This window comes from Bufo bufo, chromosome 4 (assembly GCF_905171765.1).
Source record: "Bufo bufo chromosome 4, aBufBuf1.1, whole genome shotgun sequence".
Lineage (NCBI taxonomy): Eukaryota > Metazoa > Chordata > Amphibia > Anura > Bufonidae > Bufo > Bufo bufo.
Window position 1 is genome coordinate 451,494,288 of NC_053392.1, and position 26,405 is coordinate 451,520,692.

At 43.6% G+C, this 26,405-nt stretch overlaps 1 protein-coding gene across 1 annotated transcript in view; it reads left to right on the forward strand.

Moving 5' to 3' along the window:
• The window catches only part of URB2 (URB2 ribosome biogenesis homolog), a 154,184-nt gene that overhangs the window by 67,310 nt on the left and 60,469 nt on the right, over positions 1-26,405 (forward strand). The window contains exons 4-6 of the mRNA XM_040429416.1: positions 9,542-12,821; positions 23,257-23,417; positions 23,869-23,979. Of these exons, the coding sequence (XP_040285350.1) occupies positions 9,542-12,821; positions 23,257-23,417; positions 23,869-23,979 (3,552 nt within the window). The remainder of the gene's footprint in view (positions 1-9,541; positions 12,822-23,256; positions 23,418-23,868; positions 23,980-26,405) is intronic.

Sequence of the window (26,405 nt, forward strand, 5' to 3'; positions counted from 1 at the left end):
AATACCGGATCCGTTATTCCAGATGAGACAGATGCGGTATATCACCGGATCTGTCTAACGGATCCAGAAAAAAAGCTTTTCGTTTGTATACGGTTTGCTGGATCCAGTAGGCGGTTGCCGGAACTGCCTGCCAGATTCTATCAACCCTAGTGTGAAAGTAACCTTAGGCGTACCTAGCATTTAGAGGAGGAAAACACAAAATGTTTTCAGCAGACCCCTAATCCTTTTCCGACCCCAATTCTTCATCAGACCACAGATCAGACATTTAAAAAAAAAAAAAAAAAAAAACTTGCCTCGCTTGCTCTGGACGGTGCTGCCACTCTGCAGATCCAGGAACTAAGACTCACTGCTCCCTGGTCTTCTTCCGGCCTGTTCTGCACTGTGGCTTGACATCACACAGCGTCAGATCATAGCATACACATACGTGCACTACGTCCTGGCGCTGTACGCAGTCAGCCCAGAAGAACAGGGAGGTTGAGTATAGCCAGCGCAGAGCTGCCTTCACCTCCCTGCACTTCCTGCATACCTCATTAGCATTGGACTATAAGATACACTGATATATATATATATATATATATATATATATATATGTATGTGGAAAGTGTATGGCAGCACCAATTCACAACATTAATAACGGGTGCTATGTCCAGGGGTGTCACTGCTTACCCAAAGAATATAGACTGAAAGGAACAGCACTTCCAGTAGAAAAAGTTGTGGCTTAGGCCTCTTTCACACTTGCGTTGTCCGGATACGGCGTGTACTCCACTTGCCGGAATTACACTCCGGATACGGAAAAACGCAAGTGTACTGAAAGCATTTGAAGACGGATCCGTCTTCCAAATGCTTTCAGTGTTACTATGGCACCCAGGACGCTATTAAAGTCCTGGTTGCCATAGTAGGAGCGGGGAGCGGGGGAGCGGTATACTTACAGTCCGTGCGGCTCCCGGGGCGCTCCAGAATGACTTCAGAGCGCCCCATGCGCATGGATGACGTGATCCATGCGATCACGTGATCCATGCGCTTGGGGCGCCCTGACGTCACTCTGGAGCGCCCCGGGAGCCGCACGGACGGTAAGTATGCTGCTCCCCGCTACACTTTACCATGGCTGCCAGGACTTTAGCGTCCCGGCAGCCATGGTAACCATTCAGAAAAAGCTAAATGTCGGCTCCGGCAATGCTCCGAAACGACGTTTAGCTTAAGGCCGGATCCGGATCAATGCCTTTCAAAGGGCATTAATTCCGGATCCGGCCTTGCGGCAAGTGTTCCGGATTTTTGGCCGGAGCAAAAAGCGCAGCATGCTGCGGTATTTTCTCTGGCCAAAAAACGTTCCGTTCCGGAACTGAAGACATCCTGATGCATCCTGAACGGATTTCTCTCCATTCAGAATGCATTAGGATAATCATGATCAGGATTCTTCCGGCATAGAGCCCCGACGACGGAACTCTATGCCAGAAGACAAGAACGCAAGTGTGAAAGAGCCCTTAGGCTACTTTCACACTAGCGTTCGGGGCTCCGCTTGTGAGTTCCGTTTGAAGGCTCTCACAAGCGGCCCCGAACGGATCCGTCCAGCCCTAATGCATTCTGAGTGGATGCGGATCTGCTCAGAATGCATCAGTCTGGCACCGTTTGTCCTCCGCTCCGCTCAGCAGGCGGACACCCGAACGCAGCTTGCAGCGTTCGGGTGTCCGCCTGGCCGTGCGGAGGCAAACTGATCCGTCCAGACTTACAATGTAAGTCAATGGGGACGGATCCGTTTGAAGTTGACACAATATGGCTCAATTTTCAAATGGATCTGTTCCCCATTGACTTTCAATGTAAAGTCCAAACGGATCCGTTTGCATTATCATGAACTAAAAAAAAAAAGAAAAAAAATCTTTCTTTTTTTTTGTTCATGGTAATGCAAACGGATCCGTTCTGAACGGATGCAAGCGTTTGCATTATAGGAGCGGATCCGTCTGTGCAGACACCAGACGGATCCGCTCCAAACGCAAGTGTGAAAGTAGCCTTATTAGGCCACAGTGGCACAGTAAAGCGACGTTTCGGCTCAAAACACAGAGCCTTTCTCAAGCATCCAACATAAGTGTAACACAAGGAATAATTATCATACATGATTAGGGGGTGGAGCAATCAATCAATATGATCATTACAATAAAAAAAAATGTAAAATATAAATTAATAGTGGATATAATGTGATAACGTGATACAATATATGGCAACAATGGTACAATACATGATTATACATAAATTACAAAAAAAATCATAATACAGTGCAACCAATGCATAAATCCAATAAGTGGCACCAATATAGATCGGTAACATACCACATGGAACCAACGTACATCCACATGCAGTCAATGGCCAAACTTGGCGTCTATCCCTGAGGAGTGCGCAGGCACCAGGTTGAGTCTCAACAGTGTGACGTCACGCCGTGCCCGAGGTAGACGTCCCGCACATCACCTACCCACTCGGACGCAGCGAGACCGAAAGTACCTGTCAGCATTCCAACGCGCATGCTCGCATGAACCCATGTCCAGAAGCGCCATGTTGGATTCTGGCAAGGTAACCCAAAGTTGCATTATTCTTATAGTAAACGGCTCGCAGGAAGCAAAAAAGGAAATGGACACCCCTGTTCAAGGGGGTACAATATCCTAATGCTGGGCATGCAATGTGAGCCCGATCGGCACTACCGTGTCAATCGTGCATTCAAGCGCCGCCCCATACACGCCTCCTGACACCGCCAAAGACAGGGTTCTCCTGACAACCATGGGATATATTCTACTACTTGTGAAGATATCTGTCGAGGTTCAACCTGGGCCAAAGCACAAATAAACCATAATAAGATAATGCAGGACAGGCATGGGATAACGATGTTTATCCATATAGTATGCTAGCATCTTCTCCATATTGTTCCTCTTCTTATATCAAGAAATCTATGAAAAAGAGAGCGAATAGGATCATGAGTAAGATCACTTATGTCTAACTACCATCACCCACTACAGGACTAAAGCAGAACAGAAAATGCAAACTGACATTACGGGGCAAACCACCTCTTACGAATATACCCCTAAATTATAGTCTACGTTCAGACCATTAGGTCTCAAGGTGTTAAGTGTATGTATCCAAAACAATTCCTTCTTTTTTAGTAGCAAGATTCTATTACCTCCACGTCTGGGCAGGGGATCAATGATCAATAATCCAACATTTTAATTGTTTCTCAGAATGGTTCTTCTCTACAAAATGTCTGGGAATGGGTAGATCCTGGCGTTTTTTCCTAATAGTGGATCGGTGATTGTTTAAACGGGTTTTGAGTAGGGATCGACCGATTATCGGTTTTGCCGATATTCAGGATTTTGACAGTTATCGGTATTGGCATCTATTTTGCCGATATTCCGATAACGTATGGGGAACACAGATTGCGCTGCTGTCAGCGCTCTCCGTGTTCCCTCAGCAGCACAGGGGAGAAAGAAGCAGTGTCTCCCTCCCCCCTGTGCTGCCGCTGCCGCCAATGAGAGGAAGGAGGACAAGAGGAGGGGCGGGGCTGTGGCCACTGCGTCACCAATGAAGAGAAGTCTCTCATTTATTCATATACAGGAGGCGGGAGCTGGCTGCAGAATCACATAGCCGGCTCCCGACCTCTATGAGCGGTAGCTGTGATCCGCGGCACCTGAGGGGTTAACTACCGCGGATCGCAGCTACCGCTCATAGAGGTCGGGAGCCGGCTATGTGATTCTGCAGCCAGCTCCCGCCTCCTGTATATGAATAAATTAGAGACTTATGTTCATTGGTAGCGCAGTGTGCCCCCCCCCCCCCAAGCCCCCCAGTATTAATCATTGGTGGCGCAGTGCACCCCCCACCCCAGTATTAAAAACATTGGCGCAGTGCGCCCCCCACCCCAGTATTAAAAACATTGGTGGCGCCCCCCCACCCAAGCCCCCCCCAGTTTTAATCATTGGTGGCAGTGGCCACAGGGTCCCCTCCTCCTCCGATCGGAGCCCCAGCAGTGTAATCCTGGGGCTCCGATCAGTTACCATGGCAGCCAGGACGCTATTGAAGCCCTGGCTGCCGTGTGCACAAAGCACAGAGCAGCAAGGACAGTGTGAGGTCCTATTCACCCTGATAGAGATCTATCGGGGTGAATAGGACAAGGGTTCTAGTCCCTAAGGGGGCTAAAAGTTAGTTTAAAAAAAACACCAAAATATTAAGTATAAATAAAAAAGAAAGCTTTACACAAAAAAAACTACACATTAACAATAAAAAATATTCATTTTCAGCAGATTTGTGTTGGAATTTTTTATTTTTTTTCAAAAATGAAATTTCACAGAATATCGGTATAAATTATCGGCTATCGGCCTGAAAGTTCACAAATTATCGGTATCGGCCCTAAAAAATCAATATCGGTCGATCCCTAGTTTTGAGATCAGTGGATGTCTCTCCCACATATAACAATCTGCAGGGGCAACTCAAAACATAAATCACAAAGTTAGAATTGCATGTGAGGTAAAAAGAGATGGGGTACCTCACATACGTCACCGGATGTATAAAAGTCTTGCCCTTGCAGATATGTTTGCAATTGACACAGCTGAGACATGGGAAGCATCCCATGCTCCGCTGTGTCAATGTACTCTGTACTAATCCAGGACCAGGACCAATGTCCGCTCTCACCAGCTGATCCCGCAGGTTCCTGGATCTCCGATAGGAGAATGGAGGGGGAGATCTGAATTCAGGAATTTGATTCAGACATCCTCCCAAAATGCCCCAATGTTTCCTAATAACACGATTAATCTCGCGACTGTGTTCAGTGTATCGTGTAATAAAAGGAATCCTATTGTGGGGACCCTTTGTCTCCTTTCTCTTCAGTGTATCTCGTCTATCCATGTCTTGGATCTTATCAATTTGGGACTGTAATAGCTTGGGAGGATAACCCCTTTGTTTAAACTTCTCAACCATGACCTCAAGCTTGTCATCCAGAACATCAGGGTTAGAGACGATCCTCTTAGCCCTCAGGAATTGAGAGAAAGGAAGGTGCTTCACCATATTACGTGGATGACCACTCTCAAAATGCAGGATGGTATTCTTATCAGTCGGTTTGGTAAATAAGCAAGTATGCAATTGTCCCTCCTGATATCTGACAGTGGTGTCCAAGAATTGGATCTCAGTTTCTGAATGTACAAGGGTAAATTGTAACTCCTTGTTAATACTATTAAGGTAACACTGAAAATCCAACAGTTCGGAGCAGTTACCAGTCCAAATGAGGAAGATGTCGTTGATGTATCTCCACCACCTCAGTATCTTACTGCGGTGGTGGGACACATGGACGACATCCTCCTCAAAACATCTCATGAATATGTTGGCATAAGTGGGGGCCACTTTGGACCCCATAGCCACACCCCTTATTTGCTTATAAAATACATCCTGAAACAGAAAATAATTCTGCCTCAGAATGATATTGAGAAGATCAACAACAAAATCACATGTTTGTGCAGTCAGGGAAGACAAATCTAACATACGTCTAACCGCTCTGACCCCAAGGTCATGGTCGATCGAGGTATATAATGATGTCACATCAAAGGATGCCAAAATTATAGGATGTGTGTCAACAAGGTCAACATTCTCCAATTTACATAGAAAATCAGTGGTATCCTGAATATACGATTCGGCCCCACATGCATAATTCAGTAAAAGTTTATCCCAAAAAATGGAGATGTTGCTGAAAATAGACTCAGAGCCCGATACAATTGGACGACCTGGGGGGGTCGATCAGAGATTTGTGTACTTTTGGGAGCACATATAATACCAGTGTAACCGGATGATTAACAGTACAGAATTCAACTAGATCATTGTCAATGATGCCAGCCAGAACCGCATTGGTTAAACATTTGTTGATTAATCTAGCAACATAGTAGTAACATAGCAATATCAAATTTGGGATCGGTCTGAAGTGCTAGATAAACCTCAGTGTCATCAAGTTGTCGTCTGATCTCCGCAATATATTTGGAGTTTACAGTCCCAAATTGATAAAATCCAAGACATGGATAGATGAGATACACTGAAGAGAAAGGAGACAAAAGGTCCCCACAATAGGGTTCCTTTCTTTTACACGATAAACTGAACACAGTCTTGAGATTAATCGTCTTATTAGGAAATATTGGGGCATTTTGGGAGGCTGTCTGAATCAAATTCCTGAATTCAGATCTCCCCCTCTATTCTCCTATCGGAGATCCTGGAACCTGCGGGATCAGCTGGTGAGAGCGGACATTGGTCCTGGTCCTGGATTAGTACAGAGTACATTGACACAGCGGAGCATGGGATGCTTCCCATGTCTCAGCTGTGTCAATTGCAAACATATCTGCAAGGGCAAGACTTTTATACATCCGGTGACGTATGTGAGGTACCCTATCTCTTTTTACCTCACATGCAATTCTAACTTTATGATTTATGTTTTGAGTTGCCCCTGCAGATTGTTATATGTGGGAGACATCCACTGATCTCAAAACCCGTTTAAACAATCACCGATCCACTATTAGGAAAAAACGCCAGGATCTACCCATTCCCAGACATTTTGTAGAGAAGAACCATTCTGAGAAACAATTAAAATGTTGGATTATTGATCATTGATCCCCTGCTTAGACGTGGAGGTAATAGAATCTTGCTACTAAAAAAGAAGGAATTGCTTTGGATACATACGCTTAACACCTTGAGACCTAATGGTCTGAACGTAGACTATAATTTAGGGGTATATTCGTAAGAGGTGGTTTGCCCCGTAATGTCAGTTTGCATTTTCTGTTCTGCTTTAGTCCTGTAGTGGGTGATGGTAGTTAGACATAAGTGATCATATAAGAACTTACTCATGATCCTATTCGCTCTCTTTTTCATAGATTTCTTGATATAAGAAGAGGAACAATATGGAGAAGATGCTAGCATACTATATGGATAAACATTGTTATCCCATGCCTGTCCAGCATTATCTTATTATGGTTTATTTGTGCTTTGGCCCAGGTTGAACCTCGACAGATATCTTCACAAGTAGTAGAATATATCCCATGGTTGTCAGGAGAACCCTGTCTTTGGCGGTGTCAGGAGGCGTGTATGGGGCGGCGCTTGAATGCACGATTGACACGGTAGTGCCGATCGGGCTCATATTCCATGCCCAGCATTAGGATATTGTACCCCCTTGAACAGGGGTGTCCATTTCCTTTTTTGCTTCCTGCGAGCCGTTTACTATAAGAATAATGCAACTTTGGGTTACCTTGCCAGCATCCAACATGGCGCTTCTGGACATGGGTTCATGTGAGCATGCACGTTGGAATGCTGACAGGGACTTCCGGTCTCGCTGCGTCCGAGTGGGTAGGTGATGTGCGGGACATCTACCTCGGGCACGGTGTGACGTCACACTGTTGAGACTCAACCTGGCGCCTGCGCACTCCTCAGGGATAGACGCCAAGTTTGGCCATTGACTGCATGTGGATGTACGTTGGTTCCATGTGGTATGTTACCGATCTTGTCCTTTGCCCCTCCTGTTTTTAATCTAATGTAATTATGCTAATGTACAGCAGCCGATCTATATTGGTGCCACTTATTGGATTTATGTATTGGTTGCACTGTATTATTATTAATTTTTTGTAATTTATGTATAATCATGCATTGTACCATTGTTGCCATATATTGTATCACGTTATATATCACATTATATCCACTATTTATTTATATTTTACACATTTTTTATTGTAATGATCATATTGATTGATTGCTCCACCCCCTAATCATGTATGTCTATTTATACCTTGTGTTACACCTATGTTTGATGGTTGAGAAAGGCTCTGTGTTTTGAGCCGAAACGTCTCTTTACTGTGCCACTGTGGCCTAATAAACCACAACTTTTTCTACTGGAAGTGCTGTCTATAATTATTCATACCCCTGCCAAATTTTTACTTAGTTACTTTTATTCAACCAGCAAGTAATTTTTTGATGGGAAATGACACAGGTGTCTCCCAAAAGATAATGAGATGATGTACAAGAGGCATTATTGTGGAAAAAAAAAAAATTCTCAGCTTTTATTTACATTTGAGCAAAAAATACAAGATGTTCTGCACTGTGGAAAATCTCAGAGGACGTGGTCGGAAGCCAAAAGTGACACCTGTGTTGGCCAGGAGGATAGTTAGAGAAGTGAAAAAGAATCCATGGATCACCACCAAGGCCATCCTGGTGAATCTGGGCTCTGCTGGTGGCAATGTCTCAAGGCAGACAATCCAACGGACACTGCACAATGCAGACCAAGGAGGACGCCACTTCTCCAGATAAGGCGCACAAAAGCTCGCTTGGCCTTTGCAAAAGCTCATCTGGACAAAGAAGATGACTTCTGGTCTTCTGTGTTAATGTCAAATGAAACAAAATTTTTATTGTTTGGTCACAATGATGTTTCCTTCATTTGGCGTAAAAAAGGAGAAGCCTTCAACCCAAAGAACACCATCCCCACTGTCAAACATGGTGGTGGGAACCTAATGCTTTAGGGGTGTTTTTCAGCCAATGGACCAGGGAACCTAATCACAGTAAACGGCACCATGAAAAAAGAGCAATACATGAGGATTCTCAACGACAGCATCAGGCAGTCTGCAGAGAAACGTGGCCTTGGGCACCAGTGGACATTTCAGCATGACAATGACCCAAAACACACAGCAAAAGTGGTGAAGAAATGGTTAGCAGACAACAACATTAACGTTTTGGAGAGGCCGAGCCAGAGTCCAGACTTGAATCCAAGTGAGAATCTGTGGAGGGAGCTAAAGATCAGGGTGATGGCAAGAAGACCCTCCAACCTGAAAGATTTGGAGCTCATTGCTAAAGATGAATGGGCAAAAATACCTGTGGAGACATGCAAAAAACTGGTCTGCAAATATAGGAAGCGTTTGATTGCTGTAATAGCCAATAAAGGCTTTTCTATTGATTATTGAGAAGGGTATGAATAATTTTGGATTGGACACTTTTTGCTTAAATGTAAATAAAAGCTGAGAAATGTTTTTTTTCCCACAATAATGCCTCTTGTACATCGTCTTATTATCTTTTGGGAGACACCGATGTCATTTCCCGTCATAAAATTACTTGCTGGTTGAATAAATATCTTTAAGTCAAAATTTGACAGGGGTATGAACGCTGCAGGGTTCCAACATGGGGTTAATTGCCAAAAACACCCCAAAAAATAGGAAAAAAAACTAGTAATAAAAGAAGAAAAATAGAACCCGCGCTGACTTGTTTAGTAGCTACTATATATATATATATATATATATATATATATATATATATATATATATATATTCCAACACCCCCCCCCCCCCCCCCCCCCCCCCCCCCCCCCCCTCCTCCAGTTTAGGAGGAAAAAGGTGCATCTTATAGACCGAAAAATACGGTAGTTTATGGTGTTGTGCCAAATTTCATATACACTTAATGAAATGCTCCAATGTTTATAAGTATCCATTTGGCATACACTTTTGACTTTATATGCTTTCACTTGTTTAACATGCCACTAACATCCTGATGTTTTTCTTCTTAGGTAATGAATGATATTATTGCAGTTGCACCTACGCAGTCAAGTCCTTCAAGTTATATTGGAACAGTATTAAGCTGTTGTCAAGGTGTCCTCTCCACTCCATGTTTTGGAATGCTCTACAGAGCCAAATGTGAACTGTTGGTAGAACTTTTAAGTAAGCTATGCTTATTAGCTTGTCACTGTGTGCATTCACAGCATGCCATCATGCATCAAGTTTTAAATGTATTTAATAAAGCTCTTAAACGGTATACAGTTCTACAGAGGCAGCAGAACAACAGCAGCAGACTTTTCACACATGTGCTCACACAACTTTTTGAACCATTTTTGATTTTACAGAATGCCTTTAATATCCATGTCTTTGATAAGGATGCTAACCATGGAATCCACCAACTCATCAAAGACATTGGGAGTAATATGGAGATTGTTCTTCATACTGGCCTTTTCCAGGCTGAACTGTTTAGTTTTTACAAAGAAGAGCTCGTTCCTCAGTTGGAGAAATCGGAGAAGAAAAAGGGGTCATTCAAAGATTTCATGACTCCGGTTTGGTCTATGTTGGCAAAACTGGAGAAAATAGAATTTTGTGAGAAAAATATGCAGCTTTCCTTTTTGTCTAATTCTGTTTCCCTTCTATATAAACTGTTTTTAGACTCTTACTGCAGAGAAGGAAATGAAATAATTTGCTTTCAAATGCTTGTCAAATTGTTCAGATGCCTTTGTGCACCTTTTGGAGAAAAGCAGGATGACGTAAGAGAATCTTTTCCAGCATGGCCAGGTGGGATAACCGCACTAGAAAGCATGCTAAACCTTGTTCTTAGTCATAATATATATAATATTGCAGAGGATAACATAGGAGGAAAGGGTAGTCAGTACAAGTTCTACCGAAGTTTAACAGAAATACTAGTGAGTAATACTAGCAAACCCTCACCACCTTGGTTCAAGTGCTTGCAAACTTTGAACTTGTTAAATCATCGCATTTTGGAGCCAGACCTTGCTGACATAATACATGCATGCTTTGATGCAGATATATCTGATATACATGTCAGGAAAGCACAGGAAACCTTTGTTATTAGCCTTCTGAAGACATATGCTAAACTTCGACAGGTTCCAAAACTGTTTGCAAAAATACTTGCAGTCATCTGTCAGCTATCAACAGAAAAATTAAAGAACCCAATTCTACTGTCAGGATTGACCAAAGTGCTTGTAGAGTTTCTTGTGCAACTTCCACCTAATCAGATGTTGGATATGTGGGCTATGATTTTGGAAAACTGTCAGCTTCACCATATTGAAGATGATCAAAGTCTTAGCTTACAACTGGAACACCTTTGTTCGCTCTTGCATTGCTTAATGATGAACATGAAGAGCTTAGACAGTAATACTCCAGTGCTGGTTATCCACCGATTTCAGGATCTAATGAAACAAATAACTGAAGAGTTGATATTGCCTTCCCTAACCATTTTGAAGAAATGTGATGTGGAAGCAGATGATACATTGTGGCTTGAAAAGCTATGTGAAGTTGTCCTTATGCTTCTTTATACATGGATAGAAGTCGATACTGTGTCTGCATTAAATTGTGACAAATATATCTCACAAATGTGTAAACTGGTTCTTCCCTTGGACTTTCCTTTGGAGTTTTGGAACTTTTCCATATTTTTTGAAGATAAGGAATGTTGGCATAAGATTCATAGGCTTTGTAAGCAATCCAGTCTAATCGGCTTGTTCTACTCTGGACTTCTATCCATTCAGAAAATAAAGCTTATCCTTTTGCACATGCATATGCCAACTGAATATGAAATTCTCACTCTTCAAGCATCTGCATCTTTTTTTGTTGATTCTAGCATAATTCTCATGAACCCCAAAGGCCAAGAACCAGTTACTGGCAATGTTATTGCAGTTCCTAATGCAGTTAATGTGAATTGCCTTCCTGTTACTCAGTGGCACTTTTTTGTTTCAAATATTGTGATTCTTCTTCCATATATATCCCTCACTGATATGTACAATATTGCTGACTTTCTCTTGGAAACCCACCTGTCTGCTAAGAACCAAAGCAAGCAAGTTGACGGTGATGTTTTAATTGCTTTTAAAGAGGTTTCAAAAAGTTTACTCCAGGGTGATTCTTTTTCAGAAATGGGCATCTTGCAGTGCATTTTTATAACCAGCATCTTAAAAAAAGGCGCCATGCTGGTTAGAGAGCAAACTGGAATACATGAAATATTATCTCTTCTTTCCTTGAAAGACACAGATTGGCATGAGTATACCTTTTCTGTGTATAACAAAGGAAACACAATTGTTAATCCAAGAGTGATTGACAGTTGTGAAGATCCAGTGTTTGTGACCAATATGAAGAATGTTCTGCAACTTATTTCCTCTGTACCAAAGATGAATGAATGTGTCAGTTTTACTGACACAGACTTAATAATGAAGCTGATAGAGTTAATTTGTGTTTTAAAACCTGACAGCCTGTCACCTCCAGACCTATGTCGATGTTTTCTCTTCTTATTATCTTTAGCTAATTCAAGCTCTTTGAAGAGCCTCCATGTTACAAGTGAGTGCTATAAAGGTTTAACATCTCTGCTTAGTAGTACTCATGCAAATTATTTATTTAAGATTGCATATGCTAGTGATTTTCTAAAAGTTGTGTTAACCTGCATCCAGTCAGCTAATTGGACGGTTACTGAAACCAATGAACCCTACTGGCAAAACTTTCTTGACATTATGAATTCCTTTTTTGACACATTTTTATCTCTGGTGATCAAACGAAAACAAAGTATTCTTATTAATCTAGAAACATTCACAGCCTTTTTGCTTCATTCTGTTTCCAACATGGAAAAAACATTCTGGAGTACTCTTATGGGTCAGTTGCATATTGTGATACTGAAAAACTTGTGTCATCATTTTATACTTACTATCCAGGAACAAAGTGCTAACGAAGAACATACTGAACGTTTAAGTTCTCTATTGAAACAAATTGCTGGAAAGCTGAAGACTGTTATTCAGCAATGCTTAGAGCTCTCTGCCGCTAGTCCACTTTTACCCTTCATCCTAGTAACGTCTACGACTACTCTTCTTCAAGCAGAACTTGCTGATGGCAACCTTCATAATTCTGAACTATACAGACTGTTTTGCTCACAGATTCTGAAGGAGCTTTGTTATGCAAAGGAACAAAATGCATTTTTGAAGTCTGCACTGCATTATTTGACTGTATGTATTCCAGTGAAAGAGGTTTATCCTAAACCAGAAGGTCTGGCCATCTCTGTATTTACTGCAGTGGGAAATCTCCTTGCTAGTAAGTATCGAACATGGGTGTAGAAGTATGTTAAATGTATAATTTTGCTGGTTGCCTGCAACACTGTTTAGTTAATCTATGTTTTTGAAACACATCTTAGGCTACTTTCACAATTTTCTAGTTTCCGTTTTGTCCCCATTCATTGTCAATGGGGACAAAACGTAACTGAACAGAACGCTTTTTGGTTGTGTTCCCATACCGGAGAGCAAACTGCAGCATGCTGCGGTGTTCTTTACATCATGGGTTGCAGAGCAAGACTGATCCGTCATGACCCACAATGCAAGTCAATGGGGACTGATCTGTTTAACTCCGACACAATAGAAAACGATCCGTCCTTTCAATGGAGTTCATGACGGATCCGTCTTGGCTATGTTAAAGATAATAAAACCAGATCCGTTCATAACAGATGCATATGGTTGTATTATCAGTAACTGAAGCGTTTTTGCCGAGCCTTGCCGGATCCAGCAAAAATGTTAGTGTGAAAGTAGCCTTAGGGTACTTTCACACTTGCGTCGCTGGATTCCGGCAGGCAGTTCCGTCACCAGACGGATACCATTTGTAGACGGATCCGGATGCTAATGAAGCCCTTGCTGCTATGGTAAGCTCCCTGCTTAGCACAGGGCAGCATTTAGAGTGTGAGGTCCTATTCACCCTAATAGAGCTCTATTAGGGTGAATAGGACAAGGGATGAAAAGATCCCAGGTTCTAGCCACTAAAGGGGCTAATAGTTAGTAAATAAAAAGTAAAAAAACAACAACACAAAGTTTAAAGGGAGTCTTTCACTGAATATGACCATTACAGACCACTCAGATCAGGTTCTCCATTACTTTCCCCAGATTACTATGGTACCTTTCATATTGCAGTCCATCGCCGATTTGCTCCCAAAAATACTTTTATACCATATGGTAATTAGGTTCTGAATGTGCCCAGGGGCGGCGTTCATGCGGCCGGTACCCAGGCCCCTGGGCGCTTTGCTTACCAAACCTCTTCTCTTTCACCCCTGTGGCCCGCCCTTGTTTAATTTGATTGCCTCATCCTCTCTGTCTGAAATCCTGCGTCCTCGCCGCTCCACACATTCCCGGCGCGTGCGCACTGCATTGCCCATTATGGACAGAGGAACAGGGACTTTCAATGCGCATGCGCCAGCCTACGCAACCCGATCCAGCCGGCGGAGGCACGGGATTTCAGACGGAAAGGAGGAGGTAATCAGATTAAACAAGGGCGGGCCAGAGGGGTGAAAGAGGAGGGGTTTGGTAAGCAAAGCGCAGAGGGGCCTGGGCACCGGCCGCATGAACGCCGCCCCTGGGCACCTTCAGAACCTAATTACCATATTGTATAAAAGTGTTTTTTGGAGCAAATCGGCGATGGACTGCAATATGAAAGGTACCATAGTAATCTGGGGAAAGCAATGGAGAACCTGATCTGAGTGGTCTGTAATAGTCATATTCGGTGAAAGACTCCCTTTAAATCGCCCCCTTTACCAATTTTACATATAAAATATATAAACAATAAAAAAAATTACATATCACATATCTCCACACTGGAAAAAGTGCGAACTATGAAAATATTTTAAAATATCTCCTATGTGGTGAACGCCGTAGCAGAAAAAAAAAACGTACAATTTGCCATTTTTTAGTCACCTTGTCGAATCAAAATGTTGGTATCGTGACAACCCTAGGTATGACGTGTTGTTTTTTTTTTTCTTATATAAATTATATGTATTTTAAATTTGGCGACTAAAAATTTTATTTGGCCTGGAGCGCTGCAACCCCTATAATGACCCCCAATGCCCAATCTCCTTTTATACATTATACTTGGCTACTCCCTGACTCCGGATCCCTTCACGGCCGCCGCTGCATCTCCCTGTCGTGTGGATCAAAGCATGGGGGGGGAGGGGTTTGCGGGGGTGATATCATCTAATAGCAGGCCACGATGGGGACGAACCTCCTTAACATTGTGGGTGACGCCAGGGAGGCTTGTCCCCTTCATGGCCAGCTATTGGCTGCTCCCCCCCTCCCCTTGCCGGATGTTTTGATCTGAGTGACAGGGAGATGCAGCTGCGGCCGTGCAGGGATCCAGCAGGTAAGTATAATGTATATGAGGAGCCTGGGCATTGAAGGGGGGGTTCATTATAGGGGTTCGATAACAACCCCTTTAAGTTTAAATATTGAAAAAATATATATAATTCCATAGCATCATCACGACGGCATACAAGGAGATTGACCCCTGACCTCTGTAGGGCCAGGAACAGAGAGAGGTTTAAATTCCCCCCTCCCACCACCACCACCACTGTTTTCCTGTCCCTACAGAGGACAGGGCAGAGAAAGGTCTCCCTGTATGCAGGGAGATGAAGCTTCTACCGGCTATCATTCGGTTACCTTTTCAGCGCATTACACCATTATGGATCATGGTGTCCCCCTGCGGTCCTGGTACTAACGCTGGGCAGGGGATGGATCGGGAGGGCTCGCTCTGGTCTTATCTGGAGCCTGCTCCCGGGGCGACATCTCCCGCCTTGCCTCTAGTAGGTCAAGCCGGGTTTGCGCGCCCGGCGCTTCCTCGTGACGTCACTTCCGTCGGATGGAGTGACACTGGCAGCATGCGGCGTTCTGACCGGCTTAAAGCCGAACACCCGGCATTTGTTCTGAGCCCGTGCACCAAGCAGCAGTGTCTCGGCCTCACGATGTCTGGAACGGAGACACGCTCACCAAAAGAAGTCGGACCCGCCACTGCCGCCATCCGTGAGTCCCCCTTGGGGTAAATGTTTTTCATTATGCTGGTCAGGGAGTCTCTTTTGATCCCCCTGTCCTCTTGCTGGGGGATTATATGTGCATTATATATATATATATATATACAGTACAGACCAAAAGTTTGGACACACCTTCTCATTCAAAGAGTTTTCTTTATTTTCATGACTGAAGGCATCAAAACTATGAATTAACACATGTGGAATTATATACATAACAAACAAGTGTGAAACAACTGAAAATATGTCATATTCTAGGTTCTTCAAAGTAGCCACCTTTTGCTTTGATTACTGCTTTGCACACTCTTGGCATTCTCTTGATGAGCTTCAAGAGGTAGTCCCCTGAAATGGTCTTCCAACAGTCTTGAAGGAGTTCCCAGAGATGCTTAGCACTTGTTGGCCCTTTTGCCTTCACTCTGCGGTCCAGCTCACCCCAAACCATCTCGATTGGGTTCAGGTCCGGTGACTGTGGAGGCCAGGTCATCTGGCGCAGCACCCCATCACTCTCCTTCATGGTCAAATAGCCCTTACTTTCAAAGTTTTCCCAATTTTTCAGTTGACTGACTGACCTTCATTTCTTAAAGTAATGATGGCCACTCGTTTTTCTTTACTTAGCTGCTTTTTTCTTGCCATAATACAAATTCTAACAGTCTATTCAGTAGGACTATCAGCTGTGTATCCACCTGACTTCTCCTCAACGCAACTGATGGTCCCAACCCCATTTATAAGGCAAGAAATCCCACTTATTAAACCTGACAGGGCACACCTGTGAAGTTAAAACCATTTCAGGGGTCTACCTCTTGAAGCTCATCAAGAGAATGCCAAGAGTGTGCAAAGCAGTAATCAAAGCAAAAGGTGGCTACTTTGAAGAACCTAGAATATGACATATTTTCAGTTGTTTCACACTTGTTTGTTATGTATATAATTCCACATGTGCTAATTCATAGTTTTGATGCCTTCAGTGTGAATCTACAATTTTCATAGTCATGAAAATAAAGAAAACTCTTTGAATGAGAAGGCGTGTCCAAACTTTTGGTCTGTACTGTATATATATAATCACTCCTGATGGGCCCCCTATCTCTATCCCTCATGGATACATTTTTTCTTTTAGGTCTCCAAGGAGGCACAAAAGAAAACCAAAAGATCTCTGAAGTGCATTTCCTGTAATGCTCGACTTCTGATAATTACCCCAAGAAGTTATGCAAAGCCTGCATTTCCAACATTGTCCGTGATGAAGCTCCCTCTCTGAAAGACGAATTTAGCACAATGATTCAGGAAGAGACACGGTCATCTTTATCTCACTTATCTTCCAATCCTGTGGATACACCCCACCCCAAAAAGAAGAGTCTTAGATCTCCTTTATCCTTCGATTCTGAGACTGTGTTAGACGACATTCCGTCGGTCAGATCATGGGAGGAGGGGTACTCGGACGCAGGATCATCTGACAGTAACCGTAGATTTTATTTTTCTATGGAGGACATGTCTGATCTCCTAAAAGCTGTTAGATCAACTATGGGGGTGGAAGAGGTACAGAGAACCCATTCTATCCAAGAGGAAATGTTTGGGGGCTTGCGGGTTTAGAAGATCTGTATATTCCCTATTAACGAGAATATTAGGGACATGATTCTGGAGGAGTGGTCTGACCCTGAAAAACGTTTAGGGGTCTCCACTGCCTTCAAAAATCGATTGTTATTCGATCCTGAGGAGTCCAACATTTTTTATGAGATCCCGAAGATCGATGTCCAGGTGGCAAAGGTGAATAAAAAAAACATCCCTTCCCTTTGAAGATGCTTCCCAGTTGAGGGATTCCATGGACAGGAAAGCCGACAGCCTCTTGAGGAAGTCATGGGAGGCTGCAATGTGTAACATAAAGTCTATTATCGTGGCAACCTCCGTTGCCAGATCCATGTTTCTCTGGCTTAATGAATTGGAGGACCATATTAAGAATAAAACCCCTAGGGAGGAGATCCTAAATTCCCTACCCCATCTCAAATCAGCCACCGCATTTCTGGCTGATTCCTCGGCCGAGTCGGTTCGATTCTCAGCTAGAGATGCTGCCCTCTCCAACGCAGCCAGATGGGCACTCTGGATGAAGTGTTGGTCGGGGGATAAGACATCTAAATTGAAGCTCTGCTCCATTCCCTTCTCAAGAGAGTATGTGTTCGGCCCAGTGTTGGATAAGATTTTAGAGAAGGCCTCTGACAAAAAGAAGGGGTTTCCTAAAGACCGGTCCTATAAACGCCGATATCCCTTTCGTTCCTCCTCAAATCAAGACAAATCATACAGGGGAAAGGGGAAGACCGGGCGCTGGAGCTACCCCAAAGGGGGTAGAGGAAAAGGTTTCCCTTCCTCCCACTCTAAACCAAGCGATAAACAATGACGCTGGGGTGGGGGAAGGCTGTCAAACTTCCTGACATCCTGGGAACTGATCTCCCAGAATCCTTGGACAAGAGAGATCATAGTCTCAGGATACAGGATCGAACTGTCTTCAAAACCCCCAATCAGATTCTTAATAACGCGCTTCCAAATGAATTTATGGCAGGAAGTTCAGGACCTTCTGAAGATGAACGTGATTACTCAAGTCCCCCCCTAGACCAGGGAAAGGGGTTTTACTCAAACCTTTTTCTTGGTAAAGGAAAAGGAAGGCTTGTCCTGCACGATAATACATTTGAAACTCTTAAACAAGTTCATCTTGTACCGAAGGTTCAGGATGGAATCCCTGACGTTGACTGTACCCTTGTTAACCCAAAATGCTCTGATGTGTACAGTAGATCTACGAGACTCCTATCACGTCCCAATCCATACCAGTTCCCAGAAATTCCTCCGGTTTGCCATCAGAGACGACAGGGGCCGAACCCATCTCTACTAGTTCAGGGCCCTTCCATTTGGAATTTCCTCAGCCCGAGGATCTTTACAAAGTTAGTAGTGGAAATGGTGGCGTTTTTAAGGAAAGCGGGCTTGATGCTAGTTCCGTACCTAGACGACTTTCTTCTGATCAGCGACAGTCCACGCCAAATCGAATTAGACCTAGACACCCTTCTATCAACACTAGGCAGACTGAGATGGATAGTGAACAGGAACAAGTCTATCCTCTCACCATCCACAAAAATACACTTTCTGGGGATGATTCTAGACTCCCAGGCTACTTTTCTTCTTCAGGACAAGATCACAGCTCTGCAATGAAGAATCAGAACTTTCCAGGGAAAGAGGACATGCTCAATAAGAGAAGCCATAAGCCTGTTGGGTCTATCAACCTCATGCATACCAGCAGTACCCTGGAGTCAGAATCATTTCAGGCCCTTATAAATCTGGATCCTCGGGATCTAGGACAAACAACAGTCTTCACTAGACCGCATGGTACCTATCCTACCGTCAGTGAAGAAGTCCCTAGATTGGTGGAAGATTTCTTCAAATCTGTCCAAGGGGACACCGTGGCAGAAGACTTCCTACATGCAGGTCGTGACAGACCCTACATGCAGGTCGTTACAGACGCAAGTCTTTCAGGTTGGGGCGCGAATCTGTTTCAGGGAACCTGGCCCCAATCAATCAGGTCACAGTCATCAAATTTCAGGGAACTGATGGCGGTCTGGGAAACCCTAAAAGTGGCGGAGGAGAGTCTTCAGGGTCACAATTTAAAGATCCTCTCAGACAACATGACGACCATCACTTATTTCTCACACCAAGGAGGGACACGGGGAAATACAAGCGCCATCTCTCAGAGAACCCTATCTGCTTATCTTAGACGACAGGATTATTCTCAGATTAGATCCAGGGTTCCTCCCTAAAGTTGTGTCCAGCTTCCATCGCAGCCTAGAGATCATCCTACCTTTCTTCTGTCAAAACCCCTCAAATAACAAAGAGTTAATCTTCCACTCCTTAGATGTCAGACGCCCTGTATTAAATTACATTGAGGCTACCAAGAGCTTCTGGAAGTCGGACATTCTGTTAGTCCTGTTTGCAGGGAAGAACAAAGGCCAGAAAGCTTCCAAATCCTCTCTGGCCAGATGGATCAGGAACACTATCTCTCTATGCTACGAGATTCAGAATCTCCCATGTCCCGTTAACCTGAGGTCCCATTCAACCAGGGCCATGTCATCCTCTCAAGCTGAAAGGGCTGGAGCTTCCCTTGATGACATTTGTAAAGCTGCCACATGAGCCAGTGTCCATACATTTGTAAAGCATTAAAGACTCTACTTTTCCAGAGCTTCTGATCTGTCTTTTGGACGTAAGGTCCTTCAAGCAGTTGCCCCCTCTTGATATTTATTTTGTATATCTCCTTGTATGCCGTCGTGATGATGCTATGGAAAAACCGGAATTAGTACTTACCGGTAATTCAGTTTCCATGAGATCATCACGACGGCACATTATTACCTCCCATTTTTTTTCTTGTCCTGTGCTCTTAGGAGGCCTCCGGAAGGTATGAGGTAATATCTTCCTTCCTTTCTCAAGTCATTATGTTCTTGTATTCATTACTCACCACCTTGTTTGCTCTGTGTGATTTTGGAAACACTGGTGTTTGTGGTGGGAGGGGGGAATTTAAACCTTTCTCTGTTCCTGCGCCTACAGAGGTCAGGGGTCAATCTCCTTGTATGCCGTTGTGATGATCTCATGGAAACTGAATTACCGGTAAGTACTAAATCCGTTTTTTTCATTTCATTGCCACATTTTGACTCCTATAACTTTTTTGTAGTTATGTGCAGGTATTGGGTGAGGAATCATTTTTTGCGGGGCGATCTGAACTGTACATTGATACCATTTTGGGGTGTGTATGCTTTTGATTGCTTTTTGTTCCGTTTTTCGGGGGGGAAGTGAAGTGAACAAAAAACGGCATTCTGAGCTTATAAAAAATTTTCAGCAGGTTTTCTTCTGCAGCTAACACTTTCAGTGCATCTGAGTGTTGCTTTTTGCTTCACAGTAAATCTAATCAGAGCTCCCCTGATGGCTCAATCTGTAGCTGCAATGTGTACTTTCCCTGACAAACACTCATTATAGCTAAATGATCTGTTTGATAAGAATTTAGCTTCGCCCCCTCAGCATCCACCCATTTTTTGTTAGTTTTTCTCAGTCCCACTTGCCAAGAGCCATTACTTTTTTACTTTTCTTTTCTGCAACATCATTTTTTTAAAATTTTTTTTTTTTTTTGGGGTTTATGTGCGCCAAAATTGACTTTATCTCCTAATATAAAAAAAAAAATCGAAACTTTTGAAAATATTTTCTTTCTTTGCGTCATCAAATTCTGGCACCAATAGCTTTTTTTTATATTTCCATTTACAGAGATGTGTGCAGGCTTGATTTTTGCAGGTGTGCTGTAGTTTTTACTGGTACGATTTAGTAGGACAAAAGTTTTTGATCACTTTTTATTCAAAAAAGGGACAACATTTTTTGTGGGGTGAAATGATAAAACAAAAATGGTAAATCTGCAGTAATTTCTTAAACGTTTAAAAAAAATGTACTGTACTTTATATTGCCCTTAGGGAACTTTAACATGCGATCCTTTGTTAACTTATTTCATGGACTGCATTAGTATACTACTGCAGTCTAGGGGATTTTTATGGTCTGCCTGTCAGTAGCAGGCTTTAAAGGTGTTCTCTGCTTTTGCTATATTGATGACCTATCGTCAGGGGCCAACCACCAGCACCCCTGCCAATGAGCTGTTTGAAGAGAACGCAGAGCTCATACGAGCGCTGTGTTCTCTTCTCTGTTTACCCGCTCGCTGTTGACTTGCAGCAACGAGCAGGTGTAATTACAGCCGTAGTCGAGTTCAATGGTTCGGCTCCATCCTATTCAAGTGACTCGGACAGAGCAGCTGTAATTACACCTGCTCGCCGCTGGAATGTCAGCGGCGAGCAGGTAAACAGAGAAGAGAACAAACAGCTGATTGGTGGGGGTTCACGCAGTCGGACCCGCACTGAGGATAGGTCATCAGTATAGCAAAAGCAGAGAACCGCTCTAACAAGCAGTTTTCTGAGACATGCCTGTCAGGAAAGGCCCCAGTCTGCCATAGCAACTGATTAGCGCTCCACAACTTTGACACACGGGCTTCCGTTTGGAGGATGGATGAATCCCCCTTCCTCTGTTTAACCCCCCAGATGACGAGGTGCTTTTGACTGCAGCATCTAAGAAGTTTAAGTTTATTTGCTAGTTTATTAGAGCAAGGCATTGATACCTGAGTTAGTCTGTCAATGATTGCCAAAAGATCTGTAATTATCTTATAATAACAGCTTTCATTAATTTCCCCTGTCCTTTTCCACTGGTCCCTTAACTCGTTCGCTACCAGCGCCGTACATGTGTAAACATGGCCCCCTCTTGCACGTCATGGCCAGCAGGTCTCTGCTGTTTCATACAGCAGAGACCTGCGGCTAATTTCCACAATGCTATGCTTTGATCTAATTAAACTCTCTTCTCAGCGCCATATTAAAGTGTACAGCCCTCTAAACTACATGCTGTACAAGAGGCATTAGTGTACATTTTTATCAAAAGGCATAAGCCATGCTAAGGTTACCTCTTTGAGTGGGACCTACTCTGACAAAAAGGCGCAGCACAGTGCGGTGATAAAGCGGCACTGCCCTAGTAGGCGGCAGGACCCAGGAGTCAAACAGCAACCCTGCTGTCTCACAGTGCCACCTATGGCACTAGGTCCCACCAACACAGCGCCACAAAAACAAAGACTACCACACAGTACTGCACCATGTGAACAGTTGTCTAATACAACATGTCCATTGCTATCAGGAGCTACAGGTCAATGACCACTTATATGCAGACTTCTGCGAAATTAAAACCACCTGTGCCGAACGGGAGGAGTGCTGATTCCAGTAGTAAAGAAGAAAGATTCAAATAACATATATCGGGGGGAGAAAAACAGAACTGGATCGCACATCCACAATAAATATAAACATCATGGGTATCATCGCAACCAAAAACGCCCATAATAAATAAATATATATATATATATATTTATTTAAAAAATCCAATAAGGTGAATGCCATAACGGAAAAAGTGTCGAAATGGCCAATTTGCAATTTTTTTCATTGCTTCTGTTACCCAAATAAATGTAATAAAATGTGATCAAGAAGTCACGCACACTCCAAAATGATATCAATAAAAACTACAGATTGTTCCGCAAAAAATGAGCCCCTAAACAGCTCAGTAGACATAAGTATGAAATAGTTATGGTGGTCAGAATATGGTGATGTAAAAAAAAAACAAAAAACTTTTTTTATCAAAGTTTATACCTATACATATGGGGTATCGTAATCTTACTGACCCAGAAAATGAAGGGCATTGGTCAGTTTTGCCATAAGTAAAACGGTGGAGGAATTGCTTTTTTTTCACCTAAGTTAAACATCCGGCAACCACTGCGTATAGAGCGGGATCAGATCACTTCTCGCACCCCAGTCATTTAATATTGCGTTAGGGGTTCTGAAGAGGTTAAATAAGCATTTCAGTTGTCAGTTCAGAGAGCAGCTCTCTGACGGATTCACTGTGAAGCAGAGAGGAATAGTCTACAGATGCAAAACGTGAAAACTGCAGAGAATAAGCTGGTGAAACCTTTAAATTAAAATTAATCGAATAAATGATTTTTAAATTGGAATGAATTGGTGAAAAAATTCCCCCAAAGGTGTCCAATAGCTGATCTTTTACTGTAATGTAATAATGTATTTAACGGCTTTATTCCTTTCCTCCTATCTTGAGGTCCCTGGTTCAATAGTCAGATACTCCAGAATGCTGAAGTAGAGCTGCAACACTTATTAAATGGAGTAACAGAAAATTGTACCTGTGAAGAGTTTCACACATTATTGACGTTCGTTTTTAACAAACTTGAAGTCTGCAACTTGTGGAGAAAGCGTTATAAGGTTGGTAATTTTTCTTTATCTGCTGCTCAACAGCAGCAGTGTTGCAATTCCTCTAACTCCGCGCATGTCCTCTTTGTGCTCCAACACAGTAGTTATAATAATAAAATACATAGCCTGTTTCCCCAGGAACAGCAGCTGTGATGCAGTGATGTCATTGCCCCTGGTGAGCTGAGCAGAAGAGTGCTCAGGCTGGAGAATGATCCCTGGCCTGTGCTCTCTTGCTCAGCAGGCACGATAATGTCACTGCATTGCTGGGAAGGGCGCAGGCCGGCAAATGGTGGAGCAGGTACCTGAAAACTCAATTGAAATCTATAGTGGTGGTTATGGAACAGTTTTTCAACAGTATTCTACGGAACAGTAGACCGCACAGAAAAAAAGCCATATCGATTGACACAGATTATCACTAAAAATAAAATGTGACCAATTCTCAATAAGACATTTTATCTTTCAGGTCCTCTTTGCTGGAATCACAATGACTAGACTCCTACTTAAGTGTTCTTTAGAAGAAGATAAAAGAACATTATTCTGGTCTGCAGCATCTCAGATTATAGCATCACTAGTGGTGAGTTTTAAATTTGTGTTTATTTTGTTAGGCTTGCCATAACCTGATTCAATTAGATAATGCGAATGGTACCAGTGAGTGTGTGGTTGGTGGGGAGGGGTCTCTAATACACTGCTCAAAAAAATAAAGGGAACACTTAAACAACACAATGTAACTCCAAGTCAATCACACGTCTGTGAAATCAAACTGTCCACTTAGGAAGCAACACTGAGTGACAATCAATTTCACATGCTGTTGTGCAAATGGGATAGACAACAGGTGGAAATTATAGGCAATTAGCAAGACATCCCCAATAAAGGAGTGGTTCTGCAGGTGGTGACCACAGACCACTTCTCAGTTCCTATGCTTCCTGGCTGATGTTTTGGTCACTTTTGAATGCTGCCGGTGCTTTCACTCTAGTGGTAGCATGAGACTGAGTCTACAACCCACACAAGTGGCTCAGGTAGTGCAGCTTATCCAGGATGGCACATCAATGCGAGCTGTGGCAAGAAGGTTTGCTGTGTCTGTCAGCGTAGTGTCCAGAGCATGGAGGCGCTACCAGGAGACAGGCCAGTACATCAGGAGACGTGGAGGAGGCCGTAGGAGGGCAACAACCCAGCAGCAGGACCCCTACCTCCGCCTTTGTGCAAGGAGGAACAGGAGGAGCACTGCCAGAGCCCTGCAAAATGACCTCCAGCAGGCCACAAATGTGCATGTGTCTGCTCAAACAGTCAGAAACAGACTCCATGAGGGTGATATGAGGGCCCGACGTCCACAGGTGGGGGTTTTGCTTACAGCCCAACACCGTGCAGGATGTTTGGCATTTGCCAGAGAACACCAAGATTGGCAAATTCGCCACTGGCGCCCTGTGCTCTTCACAGATGAAAGCAGGTTCACACTGAGCACATGTGACAGACGTGACAGAGTCTGGAGACGCCGTGGAGAACGTTCTGCTGCCTGCAACATCCTCCAGCATGACCGATTTGGCATTGGGTCAGTAATGGTGTGGGGTGGCATTTCTTTGGAGGGCCGCACAGCCCTCCATGTGCTCGCCAGAGGTAGCCTGACTGCCATTAGGTACCGAGATGAGATCCTCAGACCCCTTGTGAGACCATATGCTGGTGCGGTTGGCCCTGGATTCCTCCTAATGCAAGACAATGCTAGACCTCATGTGGCTGGAGTGTGTCAGCAGTTCCTACAAGACGAAGGCATTGATGCTATGGACTGGCCCGCCTGTTCCCCAGACCTGAATCCAATTGAGCACATCTGGGACATCATGTCTCGCTCTATCCACCAACGTCACGTTGCACCACAGACTGTCCAGGAGTTGGCAGATGCTTTAGTCCAGGTCTGGGAGGAGATCCCTCAGGAGACCGTCAGCCACCTCATCAGGAGCATGCACAGTCGTTGTAGGGAGGTCATACAGGCACGTGGAGGCCACACACACTACTGAGCCTCATTTTGACTTGTTTTAAGGACATTACATCAAAGTTGGATCAGCCTGTAGTGTGTTTTTCCACTTTAATTTTGAGTGTGACTCCAAATCCAGACCTCCATGGGTTGAAAAATTTGATTTCCATTTTTTTATTTTTGTGTGATTTTCTTGTCAGCACATTCAACTATGTAAAGAACAAAGTATTTCAGAAGAATTTTTAATTAACTCCGATCTAGGATGTGTTATTTTTGTGTTCCCTTTATTTTTTTGAGCAGTGTATATTGGTCCCTTAGGCAAATTCAAAAGAGCAGTACTATCCATATTTTTGCCATACTGCAAATTTGCTAAAAAGTTGGAATTCTGTATGGCGCAGATGTCCGTGACTTAAGGACCAGCGCCGTACATGTATCCGATACGCGGCAGGGGTCCGGCAGTCACAGAGAGCCGGACCATTGCTGCATGCGCCGGCATTGGTGAAATCAGAGCTGCCGGCGCCTTAACCCTTTATGTGCAGCGGTCAGCGCTGACCGTGACACATGCGATGTCCTTGCGGGTATTGGAGCTGCCATGGTGTTCCCGTGCTGCTGTTACGGGGACCCAATGGCATGGAATGCAGCACGATGCCTTCCGGGAGAGCCTGTGAGTTCCAGCCCCCTGGATCTCACAGGCAGGAAGCTGTAAGTGTATTACAGTGTGTAATACACTTACAGCCAATGCATGATAATACAGAAGTATTGTCATGCATTGTAAAGGGGATCAGACCCCCAAAAGTTGAAGTCCCAGAGTGGGACAAAAAAGAAAATAGGGGGAAAAAAAAGAAAAGTACACATATTGGGTATCGCCGTGTCCGTATTGACCGGCTCTAAAAAAAAATAAAAAATAAAAAAATATCACATGACCTAGCCCCTCAGGTGAACACTGTCAAAAAATAAAATAAAAACTGTGCTAAATAAACAATTTTTTGGTCACCTTACATCACTAAAAGTGCAACACCAAGCGATCAAAAAGGCTT